The sequence below is a fragment of the Pteropus medius genome, unplaced genomic scaffold (genome assembly GCF_902729225.1).
Source record: "Pteropus medius unplaced genomic scaffold, Ma_sr-lr_union100, whole genome shotgun sequence".
Classification (NCBI taxonomy): domain Eukaryota; kingdom Metazoa; phylum Chordata; class Mammalia; order Chiroptera; family Pteropodidae; genus Pteropus; species Pteropus medius.
In genome coordinates, this window is record NW_024352787.1 from 14,243,186 (window position 1) to 14,258,390 (window position 15,205).

The 15,205-nt window shown below is 37.3% G+C and overlaps 1 protein-coding gene across 4 annotated transcripts in view; it reads right to left on the minus strand.

The window, feature by feature from the left end:
* LAMB1 (laminin subunit beta 1) overlaps window positions 1-15,205 on the minus strand; it is a 66,766-nt gene that overhangs the window by 38,608 nt on the left and 12,953 nt on the right. For all 4 annotated transcript variants that reach the window (XM_039849122.1, XM_039849121.1, XM_039849123.1 and 1 more), the window contains 8 exons: window positions 13,914-14,102; window positions 13,760-13,823; window positions 9,941-10,143; window positions 7,892-8,012; window positions 6,108-6,296; window positions 5,647-5,826; window positions 5,406-5,518; window positions 3,702-3,781 (listed from right to left, as the gene is read on the minus strand). In XM_039849122.1, coding sequence (XP_039705056.1) covers window positions 3,702-3,781; window positions 5,406-5,518; window positions 5,647-5,826; window positions 6,108-6,296; window positions 7,892-8,012; window positions 9,941-10,143; window positions 13,760-13,823; window positions 13,914-14,102 — 1,139 coding nt within the window. The remainder of the gene's footprint in view (window positions 1-3,701; window positions 3,782-5,405; window positions 5,519-5,646; window positions 5,827-6,107; window positions 6,297-7,891; window positions 8,013-9,940; window positions 10,144-13,759; window positions 13,824-13,913; window positions 14,103-15,205) is intronic.

Consider the following 15,205-nt stretch of genomic DNA (forward strand, 5'->3'; position numbering starts at 1 on the left):
TGAAAATCAGCAGGAAACAGATTCTCCCCTAGAGCATTAAGATAGAAACATGGTCTGGTCCTACCAACAGCTTGATTTTAGTCTAGGGTGACCTTATCTGACACAAAGAACTGTAATATAATAAATTTATTTGTTTTAGGGCACTAAGTTGTGGTAATTTACTATGGCAGCAATAGAAAACTAATACAAGCCCTATTTTTTCTAAGTGGGTGAAGACCAAGATTATTTTTTAAAAACACAGATTTCTTGTAAGTATAGACATTAGCAACCTGTTTAAAAATTCTATTGGATGGAAAATTATTTATCATTTAATAGTGATGAGCAGAGTAAATACTGTACAGTTTCAACTTATCTCTATTACTAAGAAATCAGGGGGAAAAATTAAAGGATGAAAAGCATTATTCATACAAATCACCACTCTGCTCAACAGTGATTTCTCCTCTAAAATTCTGATTACAAATAAGAGTTGGTTCTATATTGATTAACAGTAAACAGTATCCATTTTATCCAGAATAGCTCCACTCCCCAAACCAGGATACTTTCTTAAGGGATAGGAGCTATTCTCTGTAATCCTTCTATGTTCAGTTACCATATAATTAACAAAGGGTTAGACACCATAATCATTCAATACACTGATGAAAACGGGTATTAATTTCTGCTCTTGTTCCAAAGTATAATAAATTTCAGTTCCTCATTTATTGAGCACCAGCAAGTCCCACTGTGCTAGGAATGAAGGAGATGCAAAAACAAATAAGACACAATCTCTGCCCAAAGAGATCTTTCAAATATAAACAGCTATAATACAAAGCCCAGTAAAATAAGTGCTAAAAGAGATGCAGAAGTAATGTGCTGTTGAAACACCAAAAGGAGGACTGGGAACTTTAGTCTAGGAAGCTAGACGTCTTCAGCAAAGTGGTGGTGGGTTCCAAGCCAGATATCAAAGTCCTAGATTAATTGATGAAATGATTTTGAAGGATTATGTAAAGATGTTTATATTTTTCAGTGTTTTTTAAACATTTACAAGTAGGATTTACCTAGCAACCATTCTTATTTATTCATTAAAGCACGTTATCTGGTGGGCAAAGCTTCACTGAGTTACATAATTTACATTAAGTTTTACCTCCTGAGAATGTTCGAAAGTTCAGATTAGCTGTCAACATAATATACATGGATTACTAATCTTATATTGTTTTATAAAAATCCATTTGGCTTATTATATAAAACATTTAAAAAGTTTTTCCACTTCACATGACTTTTACACTTAATTCTGTCCCTGGCCAAAGTACCCAAGGAATGTTTGGGGATCACATTTAGAGATCGCCTTTCCTAAGGAGTGCGTATTTAGTTTCTACATCTTAAAAATCTTTTGTTTCTCAAATTCTTTAACTCAGTCAACATTTATTCAATACCTACAATGTGTCCAAGGTAAAGCAAAGGAATATTATCAAGTAGAAGATATTTATGAGTGGTCGTAACACATTGTTTATTCAGTAAGTATTTCCTGAGCTTTCTCCAAGTAGAATCAGTGCTTCAGAAGATGGTGCCTCAACTACCCCTCCAGGGCTCTGAGAGAATGCCCATGAGGGAAACTCTGAAAAGGATCATCACTATGAAACACTGTAGTCACAGGGCTAGGGGCATCTGTAAAGGTTCTTTTTTGCCATTAGCGACGTCAAAAGATATAAAGTCTTATCAATCATGCTAGAGGGATTAAATTATCTGCTTTAAAATCACTAAAAATTTTTGCTTCACAAACTCTTTTGATTAGCACATTCTGGTTTTTGGAAATTTGTGCAAGACAGACTTGGGGCAACCCAGGGAATGTGTGTGGGTGGATTTAGAGACAGGAAATGTGTGTGGAATAGAGAAAAAGAAGAAGGGAGTATAAGTAATAGAAAGCATTTAGGGTAAAGGAACATCGGACATTCCTGAGTTTATGACGTAATTTGGAGAATTACGGATGCCATTTTCATCTGATCATGAAGAATTTTAGATGTGATGACAGCTTTGAATTGAGGAATCGGTTACTAGAGGAATCAGCATGTGTCCTGGGAGTCACAAAGAAAAGTCAGAGAAGAGTCCCTAAGCAGCCAGCAGTTTGCCTTTCTACCCTGCTTGTATAGAATTAGCCTTTCTTCCCCCTCTCTGGAGGTTTCTTAAGAACAGACATTCACAGTGCAGTTTTGGAGGCTGCCCACTGTACTGAGTTTACCGCACAATCTGGAGTAAGACAAACCTGAATGCAGAGGCCAAACAGAACATGTTCTTGCTGCCTAAAATCTCCTTCCTGTCCAGCAGACTAGTGTGGTGTTGGAAATAATCTTATAGGGGAGTCAGTTCCTGAGCACAGAAGGCTCGCTCAGCGAATTCAGCACGCTCTCTCGGGGAAGACTCAGGGCCACAGGGAAACACCTGATGTCCTTCCGGCAGTCACTCACACCATCTTCACCGAATGCTCTGAATCTGATCATGTAACTAACAGAGACAAAACTCTCTTTACCTCAAAGGTGGTCAATTAAACTCTAACAAATTTAACATCTTGCCAAATGTGTATTATGATAATTTCTGGTAGAGCTTCATGTCTCATCTATTCAAAGAATACCAACTTATTTAAGTCATTAAAAGTTATGTGTAATTTTCATTAATAAGCTTGGAAGGTGAAAAAAAGAAAAAAACGAAAAAGATTCTTTATACAAATCAAAATATGAGTTCATTTTTAATCTTTTAGATTGATGAAAAATAAAATGTTTGTTGATACCAACTGCTGGTGGGAATAGAGAAAAAGGTACTTTTATAACTGGGTGGCAGAAAAATAAACTAGCACAATCTGTCTGCAGGACAATCTGACATTCTCTATTAAAATAAAAAAATGTACATCTAGTTGACTTAGTGATTCCATTATTGGGAACCTAATCTATAGATATATCTACGAACATCCATCAAGCTATATCTACAAGGGTATTTATTCACTGAAACATTTTTAAAGGGGGAAAAAAAAAGGAAATAAATAAATCCATAGCACTTTTACATGATAGAATACAAAAAAAGGGGGGGGGTAGATGAATACACACTGCTACAAAAAAAATCTCTATGTTAAAAAAAAGCAAGTTGCAGAATAGTACATAACATATATTACTTTGATTTTCAAAAAATGGCAGTGAGAAAAAATGGGAACTCATGGGCTATTTTTTTTCTTTGCACTTGCCTGTTAAAAAAATAAAACCTAACATGTTATTTTAAAAGAAATTAGAGGAAAGAAATTGTAATTTTTAACACATATTCTGAGCACAATTATTAACTTCTAGAGAGATATAAAAAACTTTTAACAGTGGCAATTCTCGGCAGTAGAACTTGGGGGGAAAAAGGGCAGCATGCCTGTCAGAACCGTTTGTTTTTTTAAAAAAAACTATGGGTATATATTGCTTCCACAATTTAAAAACTACTGCAAAGTAAAAGTACAAAAACAAGTAACAGCAACACTATTAAAACCAAGAAACATAAATATAGTAGAAGGTTTCAAAGCTAACTCTTGGAATGAATAAATCTTTGAAAACACTGAGACCAAGTGATTATCAGTCATTCAAATCAAAAGTGAATATACTTCCCATATCTTCTTCAGAGACTGAATGTCACTTCACCTAAGGGTCATGAGGGCTTTCCCAGGTGACCGAGTACAAGGGTGTAAGTGAATCTTCACTCACCTATTGTTTAAGGCTCCTCCAAGGTCACAGTCACAAGGTCGACATCCATCCAAATCATTGCTTAAGCCCCAGTGTTCTGGCTGCAGAACAGAAGATTAAGCATCTAAAAGTGGGTTCCTGTATTAAATAATAGACTCAGCAAGAAACAAGTTATAGCACGTTTTGGCTATTCCACCGAACATTCATTTGCACTGTGAAAGCAGAAAGCCTACAGAAGAAATGAGTACAAATATTCTAAAACAAAGAAACCCAAGCTGCAGGTCACCGAGATCAGAGAGAGTTACTTACATATGAGCACAAGGTAACATCAGATCAGAGCAGTTTCTTTGCCCTGCAAATAGCCTGAACCCAATAATAACCATGAGAAAGTGGCAAAGATACCAATTTTCTTCATTAGAATTACCCTAGTTAGTAGGAGAATTTTGGCAAATATTCGGCAGGCCTTTAGATTTTTTCCTAAGTTCAGTCTGTCAAAAATTTTAAAAGCTCTTCAAGGATTTGCCTGTTTGGAAACATAGCCTAAAGCAGGGACTGTTTCACAACTGGAAGGTGAGGAGATCACCAAGTCCTGAGAACACCGGAGAAAGAAATAAGAAGAAATGGGGCAGACTCTACGTAAGGGAGATCTCTTTGCATCTCAACACATACATATTTCCTAATGAGCGATAAAAACTAGGTTCACCCATTTAAATCAGACTTTCAGAAATTTACTTTAAGAATCTATCAGGGTATATGCAAGTATGCATATTTAGTGATCATAACTGTAGTATGGGTTCAAGTAGACTTCCTTTTGCATATTATAAAAGCAATCATAAAAATGTTACGAGATACAGACTAATTTAAAAAAATTACTCTCATAACTATTTTACCTGGAATCAGTGAACTTTCTGGTATATTTCCTTCCAGAGTTTGTTTTTCTTGATGAAATTTTTTCCTACGTTATCAAGATATTACTCATATTCTGAGTACTTTTTATACCAGCATCAGCATTTCCTCATGTTATTGTAATTTTCAGTGGCAACCAAGTATCACACTGTATAGAAGCCCTCAGATTTACTTAACAATTTTCTTTATTGTTGCTTCTAAGTTTTTTGCTATGATTAATAAAAGATGCAATGACTTATTGGGTGATCACTTCATAAGGTATATAAATGTCTAATCACTATGTTGTATACCTGAAACTAATATAATATTGTATGTCAACTGTAATTGAAAAATTAATTTAAAAAAAAGATGCAATGAGTCTTCTGGTGAATACATCTGAGTCTGATTTTCCGATTATTAGGTAGAGCCCCAGAAGTGTGATTACTGTGTCAAAGGGTATGCACATTTCTACAGGCTACTGATACATATCTCCAAAATGCTTTTCAAAAAGTATGAACCAATTCACATTTCCATCAGCAGCTTATGAGTACCAGCCCCTCATTTTGTCCTAATAGTCAGCATACTCATTTTTTAAAACTTTTGTTAATTTTGTCTGTAAAAATGGTATGTTACTATGGTTTTCTTTTACGATTCTAACAGTGATGGTGAATATCTTGTCAAAATTATTCATTAGTAATTCTTCTTTTGTAAAGTATCTACGCATGTCTTTTAACATTTACATATAAGGGTGATGGTAGAATTTACAATAGCGAAAAGCATTTTCTGTTAAAACATGTCATATTCACAAACTACACATCCATGTAATCAAGATTTACCTACCAGACACTGGTCACAATGCTGTCCTGTCACCAGACGTTTACAGTAGCAGTAACCCCTCTTGGAGTCACAAGGATTCCCGCCAGGGATCGTTCCCAGAGGATTGCAAGCACAAGCTTTATTAAAGAGAACACGAAGTAAAGAAACATAAATCACAGGAGTATGAAGTGGTAGTCTGGATTTAGAATTGCAAAATAAAATGGGAATTATGAGACCTCCTAAACTTTTCAACAAACATACTTACATTTACAACCAAATGGATCTTCGGCACTTAAACCGTAGAAGCCTTCTTTGCAAATATCGCAATGTTCTCCTTCCACGTATAATTTACACCGACACTGACCAGCAATGAGGCCAGCAGAAAAATCAGTGTAACTGTCACAGATTCCCCCATTTTGAGAACCAGCTGGGTCACAGGTACATTCTACAAAGAATGAAAAGCACCAGGTGACATGATGTATGTTTGTATAAGTACATATATTCCTTTCATCCGCCAGATGGCACAAAAATAGACTAAAAAAGGCTAGACTACCAAATAAATTCCACTCCCAGCATCCTGCATAGCAGAGAAAATAATGCTGGGTCTGATGCCCATACTATGAGTTCTGAAAGAAGGATGCTAACTATCAGACTCTTCAAACTGAAGGATGACCTGAGAGAGGTCCCACCTCATGACCTTTTCCCACATGACCTTTACCCACGTACGTTCACAGAAATTAGGATCTCGGATGTCCCTCTCCGGGTGTTGGTAGTAAAACGGCTTGCATTGCTCACAGTTGCGTCCCATTGTGTTGTGCTGACAGTCATCACACACTCCTCCACTGACGTTTCCAGTAGCCAAGTAGACTGCCATGTCAAAGTGGCATGAGCTGGCATGTTCATTGCAGTTACATTCTGTGTGACAAGACCAATATCAAGAAAAGCCTTTTAAATCTATTTATCAATGGAAGCTGGGGTTGGTAGGAAGGAAGCTTATTTTGGAAAGTAGGGACAAAAGTTCAGGCAAAACAGCAATTAACAAGAAAGCACCTGTGATGAAAAAAGACACATCCACTTACGATATCAGCTTAAATCCTAAATCATGCTGGAAACCTTTGAAGGGTGAACTTTATGAAATAAATTCAATAATTTGCCCTCTTTGGAAGAGAATGGGCTATAAAAAGTTGAAAACCTTTAGGGAAAGTCTTCTTGGAAGCTTATTGACAGGAAGGCTGTCATTGCATGGAGGGTTCCTTTGGGTCCTGCTCAGGGGGGTATGGAGATATATCACTCTGGAGGATTTTCTAGGCAGTATGTTCCTAGAAAAGCCTCTTTGGGCTGCCAGCTTTGAGAAATAAGGTAGGAAAGTCCTGATTCCCCTCCTCTCCATTCCCGCCACCACAGTAGGCCAGTAATTTTCTTTACTGAGAATTATGGTCTGCTTAACAGCCATCCGGCCGGATTGAGTGCAGTCTGTTCCTCTTCTAGCCTATTTGGCAGAGTTGTTTTGGTCTAACCAAGCTTTAATCATCTCACTCTCATAGTCAACAGTCCACATGGATTCCTTTTATCTTCTCACAATGAGGCTTAACTCAGCTTGGTTTTCATGGGGCTCTACCCTCTAGCCTGATCTGTCTCCCCCTGTAACACTATGTCCTGTAGAGAGGGTGTCTTATCTGCTGATGTATCCTTGGTGTCTAGCAGAGTATTGCTCTTGATACACTGGTTGAATTAAACTTTGGGATCATTTCCCAGCATAGACTATGGTGGTCACAAGAATGTCCTTGGGGCCTTGTGCTAAATGTTGTTCTCCTTACCTGAGGTCCCTCCCACCTCCCCCTCCCCCTTTCTTTTTTTCTTCTCTTTACCTAAACAATCTTAACTATTCACCAAGAGCCAACTGGGTTGTACTTACTAACAAAACCTTGACCACTCCAACCTTCACTGCTTTCTTGACTTCTAGAACAGCCCTTCTCAGTGGGGGCAGTGGCAGGCACACTCCTCGAGGGGAGGATAATATATTAGAATCACTGTGTGTGGGGTGGAGAGGGGTGGCGGTGTTTCAGATGACACCCCTGCTCAGAGAATACCACTGGGATGGGTGGATGGATAGATGGATGGATAGATGGAAGTAAGCTGGAGGCTGCAGCTGGGCTGGTAAATGAACAAGCTCAAACACTCTAACTCTGTATCTCTTCAACCTTAATGCTCTACCATGCCATATTTTTCAATCATTTTTTCTCTCATGGTCATGTTGCCTTAAAAAACAGGTATGGTGTCAGGGAAAACATAACTGTCTTCTACTGAATCTGCTCAACATACAATGCTGCTCAGTAAATATTAATTTATTTGAGCGCATATTGGTTTCCTAGGAGTATCAGGGTGAAGCTGGGAAAAGGGTAGTAACTTTTCTTCCTTTTGCAAAATAGTGTACTATTATCATACCTCTAACCAAAAAATGAATACTGGGGTCTGAATTGATTCAAAATGTCCCTTCAACTGAGACTTACTTTTACAGGCATTGCTGTTTCGACCTTCAGCAGGTCTCCATGGTAAATCATGGTAGAAATCCATGCACAGTTCACAGTTCAAGCCCTTGGTATTATGCCTGCACATGCAGTGTCCATGAACCTTGAAAGTTATACGAACAGGAAAGAACAAAGTAAAAGATATACTAATGGTCAGATTTTCACCATGATCAATGGAGAATATAAACCCCTTTTCATACTAATCCTAATCTCTAGAGCATCACATTGAGTGTTTCTTTGTTTTTATTTTGTCCCCCTCCAAATGAATGCTATCTGTCCTGTTGATGGCTATAACACCAACCTATAGAAATAGTTCCCATTACATAATGGATACTCAATAAACATTTTATGAAGTATCAATGAAAAGAACCCAGATGAACAAAATTAGTAACTTAAAAATTTTTAAAAAGAACAAACTATTTCAGAGTTAAAAAATATGATAGAAACCAACAAAAATTATAATGCAGAACTAAATGTATACACACCACTTGGGAAGCAACTCACATTGCTGTACATTTCACCACCATGCCATGTAAATTTTGTTCTTACTTCAGGCACAGTACTTAAAATTTTTTCCAACCAATTATTTTACATTTCCATTTTTCCTTTTACTTTTTTTTCTTTTAAGAAAGGAAATATAAATCTCAGAAAAAGATATTAATTCTTTTTATGAGGGCCCATGATGTATTATTTTGCATTGTGTTACTGCAAGGCATGCTGAAGCCTGAGGCACATAAACAATAAATTCTTTCAGTCTACCGAATATGCACACATGTGGGCACCTCACCTTAACACTAGTTTCTATAGAATGGAATTCAGAAATGGGACAGACAGGTTGACCTTGGACCCACTTTGACAGAAATGCAGTTAACAGAAGTCTAAAACCTGTCATTAAAAGTAGTTTCACATAGATTGAAAAACAGTTCCAAAGCACATACCACAGGACTGTATAGTTCCTGAATAAATAGTCCAACATACTGTGAGATGTGTGACAGTGACATGATTGTGTGACACCAGCTACATACCAAATTTATTACACCGAAAAGTAAACCAAATCTTCATAACATTCTCTGAAATATATAGCAACAAGATTAGGAAACATCTTCCCTTTAGGCTCTGTTAAAAATTCAACTTTATGCAATAAATTTCTAACTGTAGTAGAAGGAAGGCAGAAATTTTAGAAAGTTGAATACACTCAATCTTCCGCCTTCTTAGATGAGGACCAACAAACTTTGAAAAGGCAAACAGCAAGTCAGCAAGGTGCATCCTTCATCAAAGAGGGAGACCCACAGTCTAGTGGAAGGAACCCTGGGGCAGAGTCAGGAGAGCTGGATTTGAATTTCTGTCTGCCATGTACTTACTAAATCCCTAATAAGGATTCTAATAAGGATTGCTGGTTTAATAACTCCTGTCTGGCTTAAAAATTCTATGGATCTATAAGAATTACCAGTTTGCTTAGAAGCTGGTAAAATAACCTAACTTTATCCATTTTAGAAATCACCCAAATCCCCCAATTTAAAAGTATATAATTTGAAAACACAGCATAAAAGTGGGAAAAGAATGAAACTAGAAGATATAAAGAAACAGTCCATTTGATTCCTAAATGATAGCCTATGGTCCTAGGTTCAAAATTTCAGTTTCTTCAGGCTGGAATCAATTTATGCCTTCTAGCATAAAGGCGGAATGCTTGTGATTTTTAATCTTCCCTAAAGTAAAAGAAGATGTATTGCTATTTAGAAAACTTTTTAATCCTTGCTGATTAAAATATCTACTGTAGCAGCAGCCCTCAGCTACAATTTCCAAAAAGTAATTCAGTATCTATGAAATCAGCAGTCCTAACATTCTTAGTCCAAGAAAGTCAGCAAAGAGAAAATCAACAATCAACCACCACGATAGTGCAAAGGACTAACTGTAAGCCTGAAAAGAATAAAACCCCTAGAAAACGTGAAAGGCTCACAGTGAAGAATAACTTAAATAGGCTTTTTAAGTTCACCTGTATAAAGGGGCACACCACACAGAGTACTTGCTTACCATTCCTTCTACTTCTTCATTGACTCCATCCACAGGGGCACATTCACTGGCGTGGCCATAGCAGAAGCAATTTCCTCGAACCACCATGTCATAAACTGCGTAGTAGTACTTTTCTCTGATTTCCATTCTGGAATCCAAAAGGTTATCTCCCAAAGTATGTAGTTTCACAAACTTGATTCTCAAGTTGGTGATTTTTAAGAGGTCTATGAAGGTCACCAAGGAGATGAAAAGTCTGATTAGACAAGCAAGATTTATTTTGCAATTATACAACATCTTTTCTCGTTATAGAAAGGTATGATAAATAAAAATGGCTTAAGTTAAGTTTACTCCCCTTGTATGATCTAGATGATCATAATAGTAAAGTTTCACATAATGTGACAGTCTCTGGAAGAAAAAAAGCTTACTACCTCCTCCTTAGTTTAATGAGAACGTTTATTCTGTGACAGATTTGTCTGTAGGCTGATGTTTCAGGAAGAAGTGTAAAAGTAGAAATATGCAAGAATGTGGTTGCAAGATTGCCAGAATCCACTGGCACATAGTAATCTAAACTATTGCAATACCACCTGGTTCCCACAGCAATTAGTGTCAAGTCTCAAAATCAGAAAATTCCATTCAGGTGGAAAAAGTTTTATCAAAGCACCCTAATTCTCATTATTATTATAAAATAGTTAGAAAGAAACATATTTCTGTGTTTATTTTAGATTTCATTTAAATTTCCCACCATTTAGATGAAATTCAAGTTACTAAAATAGATTTAACACTATAAGATAACCACAATCCAGGGATAGAATATCTCAACCAAGTTTTTAAGCAACGTGACAATCTAAAACTTTTTCTGTCCAAGTTTTATGATATGAATTTACCAATATAATTACTCATATAATATAGTGGCATAAAGATAAAGGAACTTAGTATTAGGATACTGGGGCAAATTATTTTTTCCTAAATATAAGTTACTTGGAGATCAATTTCTCTTATCTTTTCTTTTTCTTGGGTCTATAGACCTATGCTGATTATGGAAGCTGCACTGTCAATTACATTCTACAGTAACTTTACCAGCTAAGAGCCATTCAACCTTCTCCACCAGTGTTTTCACTAGTTACTAAGTTGCTCCTGCTGAAGTGGACCCCAAGAAATTGATTGGTCCCTCTGCCCTCCCACCTGGATCTGTAGGCTGAGACTGCTCTGAAGCTTTACTTTCACTTCTGCTGATGCAGTCTTTTAATTTCTACACAGGGCCACAGGGAATTGGCCCACCACATCAGATACTTTCAAAGCCCACATACGACTTTAAATACTTATAATCTATGCAAAGCTTACAATGAAGACTATAGAAAGAGCTGAGGGTTGAAAAGAGAAAGTGTATCAGTCCATGCATTAAACTTAGGTTCTTTGTAAAATCAAAACCTAAACAGAGAAACCATGGTCTACCGAGCTGAAAAGAATTTATGAATGCCAACATTTCCTCCTCCACGAATGTCTCTGCACAGAAAGAACACAAGCGCTTATTGACAAGAGGCCAAACAACGAACTTGAAGAGCAGCTAGAGTATTTAGAAACCCTTGAACTGATCTTTGTGGAAGCCCTCAGAAGAGCAAATACACTCCCCTCCACTCTCTCCTGCCACATTTAACAACCAAGCCTTGATTGCTGTTCTAAGAGGCAGAATCAATTTTGAAGTGAGTCTCAGAGATCTCAACAATAGGGACAACTAAACAGATATTGTTCCCTTGATTGCAAAGTTAATCAAAAGCATGAACTGCTAAAATGCTTCGTTAATATTGAAATAGATTTTGATACCTTAGAAGAGAATTAGCAATCGAAGAGAATTGTAATGACAACACATTCTCAAGTCCCATAGATTTCACCCAAAAAGGAGCAGATCATGAGTGAATCCTTTTAGGGGCCCAGGAGCAATTTGTCATAGGAGCCCAGGGGGACATTTCTCACAACTGAATTTTGAGAGCAGGGAGGGTAGGCCTCACAAAGCTCATGCAGAAATAGCACAGGGCTGGCTGTGCCATTAAATAATTTTTTTATAATAGAATGAATGAGTAAATTACAGACCAGAGACAGTCTGAGCCACATGTAAAATGAAGTTAAATGGGGAAATGGCACTCCTCTGCAATATTCCCTGGATGCCTTCCATTCTATTCTTCCATGCTTCAGACTGGGAAGTTCCATGGGGTCTTGGTTAAAAATAAGGCTCTGCTCAGCTGGGAAAGACCAGCCAGAACCAGCCCTGACTCTGCTAACCTGACTGCACCTTAAAAGCACGAAGGGGAGCCTCAGCCTTTCACTATGACTACAGGACCAGGTCTAGGCAAGACTTAAGCCACAGCTGATGGCAACATCAACAGCAGCAGTGCAGCTTGAATTTACTGAGCATTTTCTATGGCGTGAGGCACTGTGGTAGATGGTTTATATACATTAACTCGTTTTCCCTCCATAGCAACCCTAAGGTCAATAGTACTCTCCATTTACAGATTTAAAGAAACAGAGGCTTAAACAAAAAGTTTTAAGTAAATTACTTGCCCCAGGTGACATAGTTTTAATATGCCGAAACTGGGATTTATTTTTTTTATTGTTGTTGGAACTGGGATTTAAACTCAAATCTGTCTGACTCCAAAGCCCATTCTTTTAATCAGTGAGAATTTTGCCTCCCAAGATCAAAAGGTAATTCTGAAAAAAGATAAGCATAGTCGTTGAATGCTGCAAAGAGCTTTCAACTGAGAATCATAACACATGGCTTTAGGATCTGACCATGTCACCTTATACATGTTTTCCAACTCTCTAAGCCTCAGTTTACTCATCTGTAAAGTGGAAATACAGCCCTCACCTTATTCAGCATATTGAGCATGGCTGAGACCTCTGGTTTCCCTCCACTACTTTCTTCTTTTCTTGTTTGACAATAAGAGGCCTAGCCTAGAGTTTGAGGGAACACATGGCCACCTAGCTAGAGATGCTTCCCAGAGTCACCTGCAGTATAGCCATGTGACTAATTTTGGCCAAATGGATGTGAATAGAAGTTATAACAGCTTTTGTGTTACTTGCCCTTCATTCCTCCCCTCCCACAGGTTGGGACAAGAACATGGTTTTGGTCCAACTCTACCCATGTAGACAACGATTATAAGACAGAAGGAACCTGGGTAATCTAATGGCTACAGTTGCCAGATTCAGCAATAAAAATACAAGATGCTCAGTTAAATTTGAATTTCAGATAAACAATCATTTTTTAGTATGTGTCCCAAATATCACACGGAATATAGTTATACTAACTACGAATTTGCATGGGATATACATGTACTAAAAAACCAATTCATTGTTTATCTGCAGTTCATATTTAATTGGATGTCAGTCTGTATTTTATCTGGTAAGCCTACTTGTGGCAATTGAACTACTCTTCTCTGAAAATCCCTCTGGGTGATTTTGTAAGAGAGAAATAAACTTCTATTTATTTGAACCATGATATTTTGGGAGGCACTTTGTTACAACAGCTTAATCTGTAGCCTAATATATGAGCATATAAATACACACACATATATATTATACTGAGCAATAAAATAAGGTATTACGACCAGCATAATTGAGTACCTATGACATAAATTTTTTACTCTTATCAAAATGTGTTTCCCATCAACGAGAACTTTGATTATTGTCAATTTTGAGAGCTTCTGGTGGAGTATTGCAGAGAAAGAAAGAAATGAAGAGCATGGATTTAGCACTGAATATTTAGATTCTGGTTTGCAGTGCTCTCTGGGTAAGAGTTCTTCCATGATAGCTGTTTTCCATCAAACTTTTATTTGAAAACAAGCTTACTCTGTATCCCTGGACTATATGGATCTTCTATTTTGAAAGCAGGATCTAAAGCACGAAATATCACCTAAAAATAGATATAAGAGTAATTGGTATTTTTGCAATAATCAAAAACAAGATTTGCAAATAGAATATAATACCAAAAAAGCAGACAAACCTCTCCTTCTGTCGAAGGTTCAATGTCAGAATATCGGGAATCACAAATTATGTCATCGACCTTTTTCATGGGGCCAGTTGAAATGCCTGGAAATGAGCTTTCGCAGTCATAAGCAAAGTATCTGTACACGCCCCAGGTTTTCCCAAAGTCAGACGATCGTTCTATCAGCATAGCAGCTGGACGGAATGTCTGAAGGCAGGGTGGAAAAGGCTCATTTGATAATTTTCAGTGGTAATCTGTTTTTTTTTTTTTGAAATCTCAGATGAAAATATCACTCTACTGTGCGCCACAAACCCTGACTGCCTATGGTTGGTATTTTAGACCCTGGCTGGATTTCAAATACTTCAAGCTGTTCCATGGAGCCTCTTCTTGCAAGTGTCTAGCCTCTAAATTTCACACTTTTCCCCACCCTACCAAAGATTAGTAAGTTGTTTCTCTTTAGAAGCTGATTACAAACAGGCATTAATAGCAGACAAGTTTTGGTATATTTAGTCACCAGGCCCATAATATAATTGGTTAGTTTGAGTGCTTATTCTTTCATTTGTTCATTTTATCATTCAATATACATGTAATGACTGCTACTCAGTACCAGACAGTAGTCTAAATACTGTAGATAGTCCACTGAGGTACCAATATGGGTATAAGTCATATACGACATCACACATCAAACACCACAGTAGAGTCACATGTGGTATGCTTGGGGAAAACAAGAGGAAGGAATTACTAACTCAAAAATCTGGGGAATCCTGCAATTCTACTCCTAGCTATACACTCAAAAGAAATGAAAACAGGGACTCCGATGGATATTTGTACATGAGTGTTCACGGCACATTATTCACAATAGCCAAAAAGTGGAAACAACTCAAATGCCCATCAGCAGATGAACGAATAAATGCAAAGTGCTGTATGCATGCGATGGAATGCTATCTGGCCATGAAAAGGAGCAGAATTCTGATATTTCCTACAACACAGGTGAGCCTTGAAAACAGTATAGCAAGTGAAATAAGCCAGGCACAAAAGGACAAACATTGTACGATCCCACTTACATGAAATGTCTTGAATAGTCAAGTACACAATGACAGACAGTAAATTAGGTTTCCCAAGGCTAGAGGAGGGGCCAGTGAGGAGTTAGTGCCTAATAGGAACAAAGTTTCTATTTGGGGTGATGAAAAAATTCTGGAAATAGATAGTGGCAACGGTTACATAACATTGTGAATATACCTAATGCCACTGAACTGTATACTTAAAAACGGGTGAAAAGGCAAATTTTGTGTTATGTATATTTACTACAC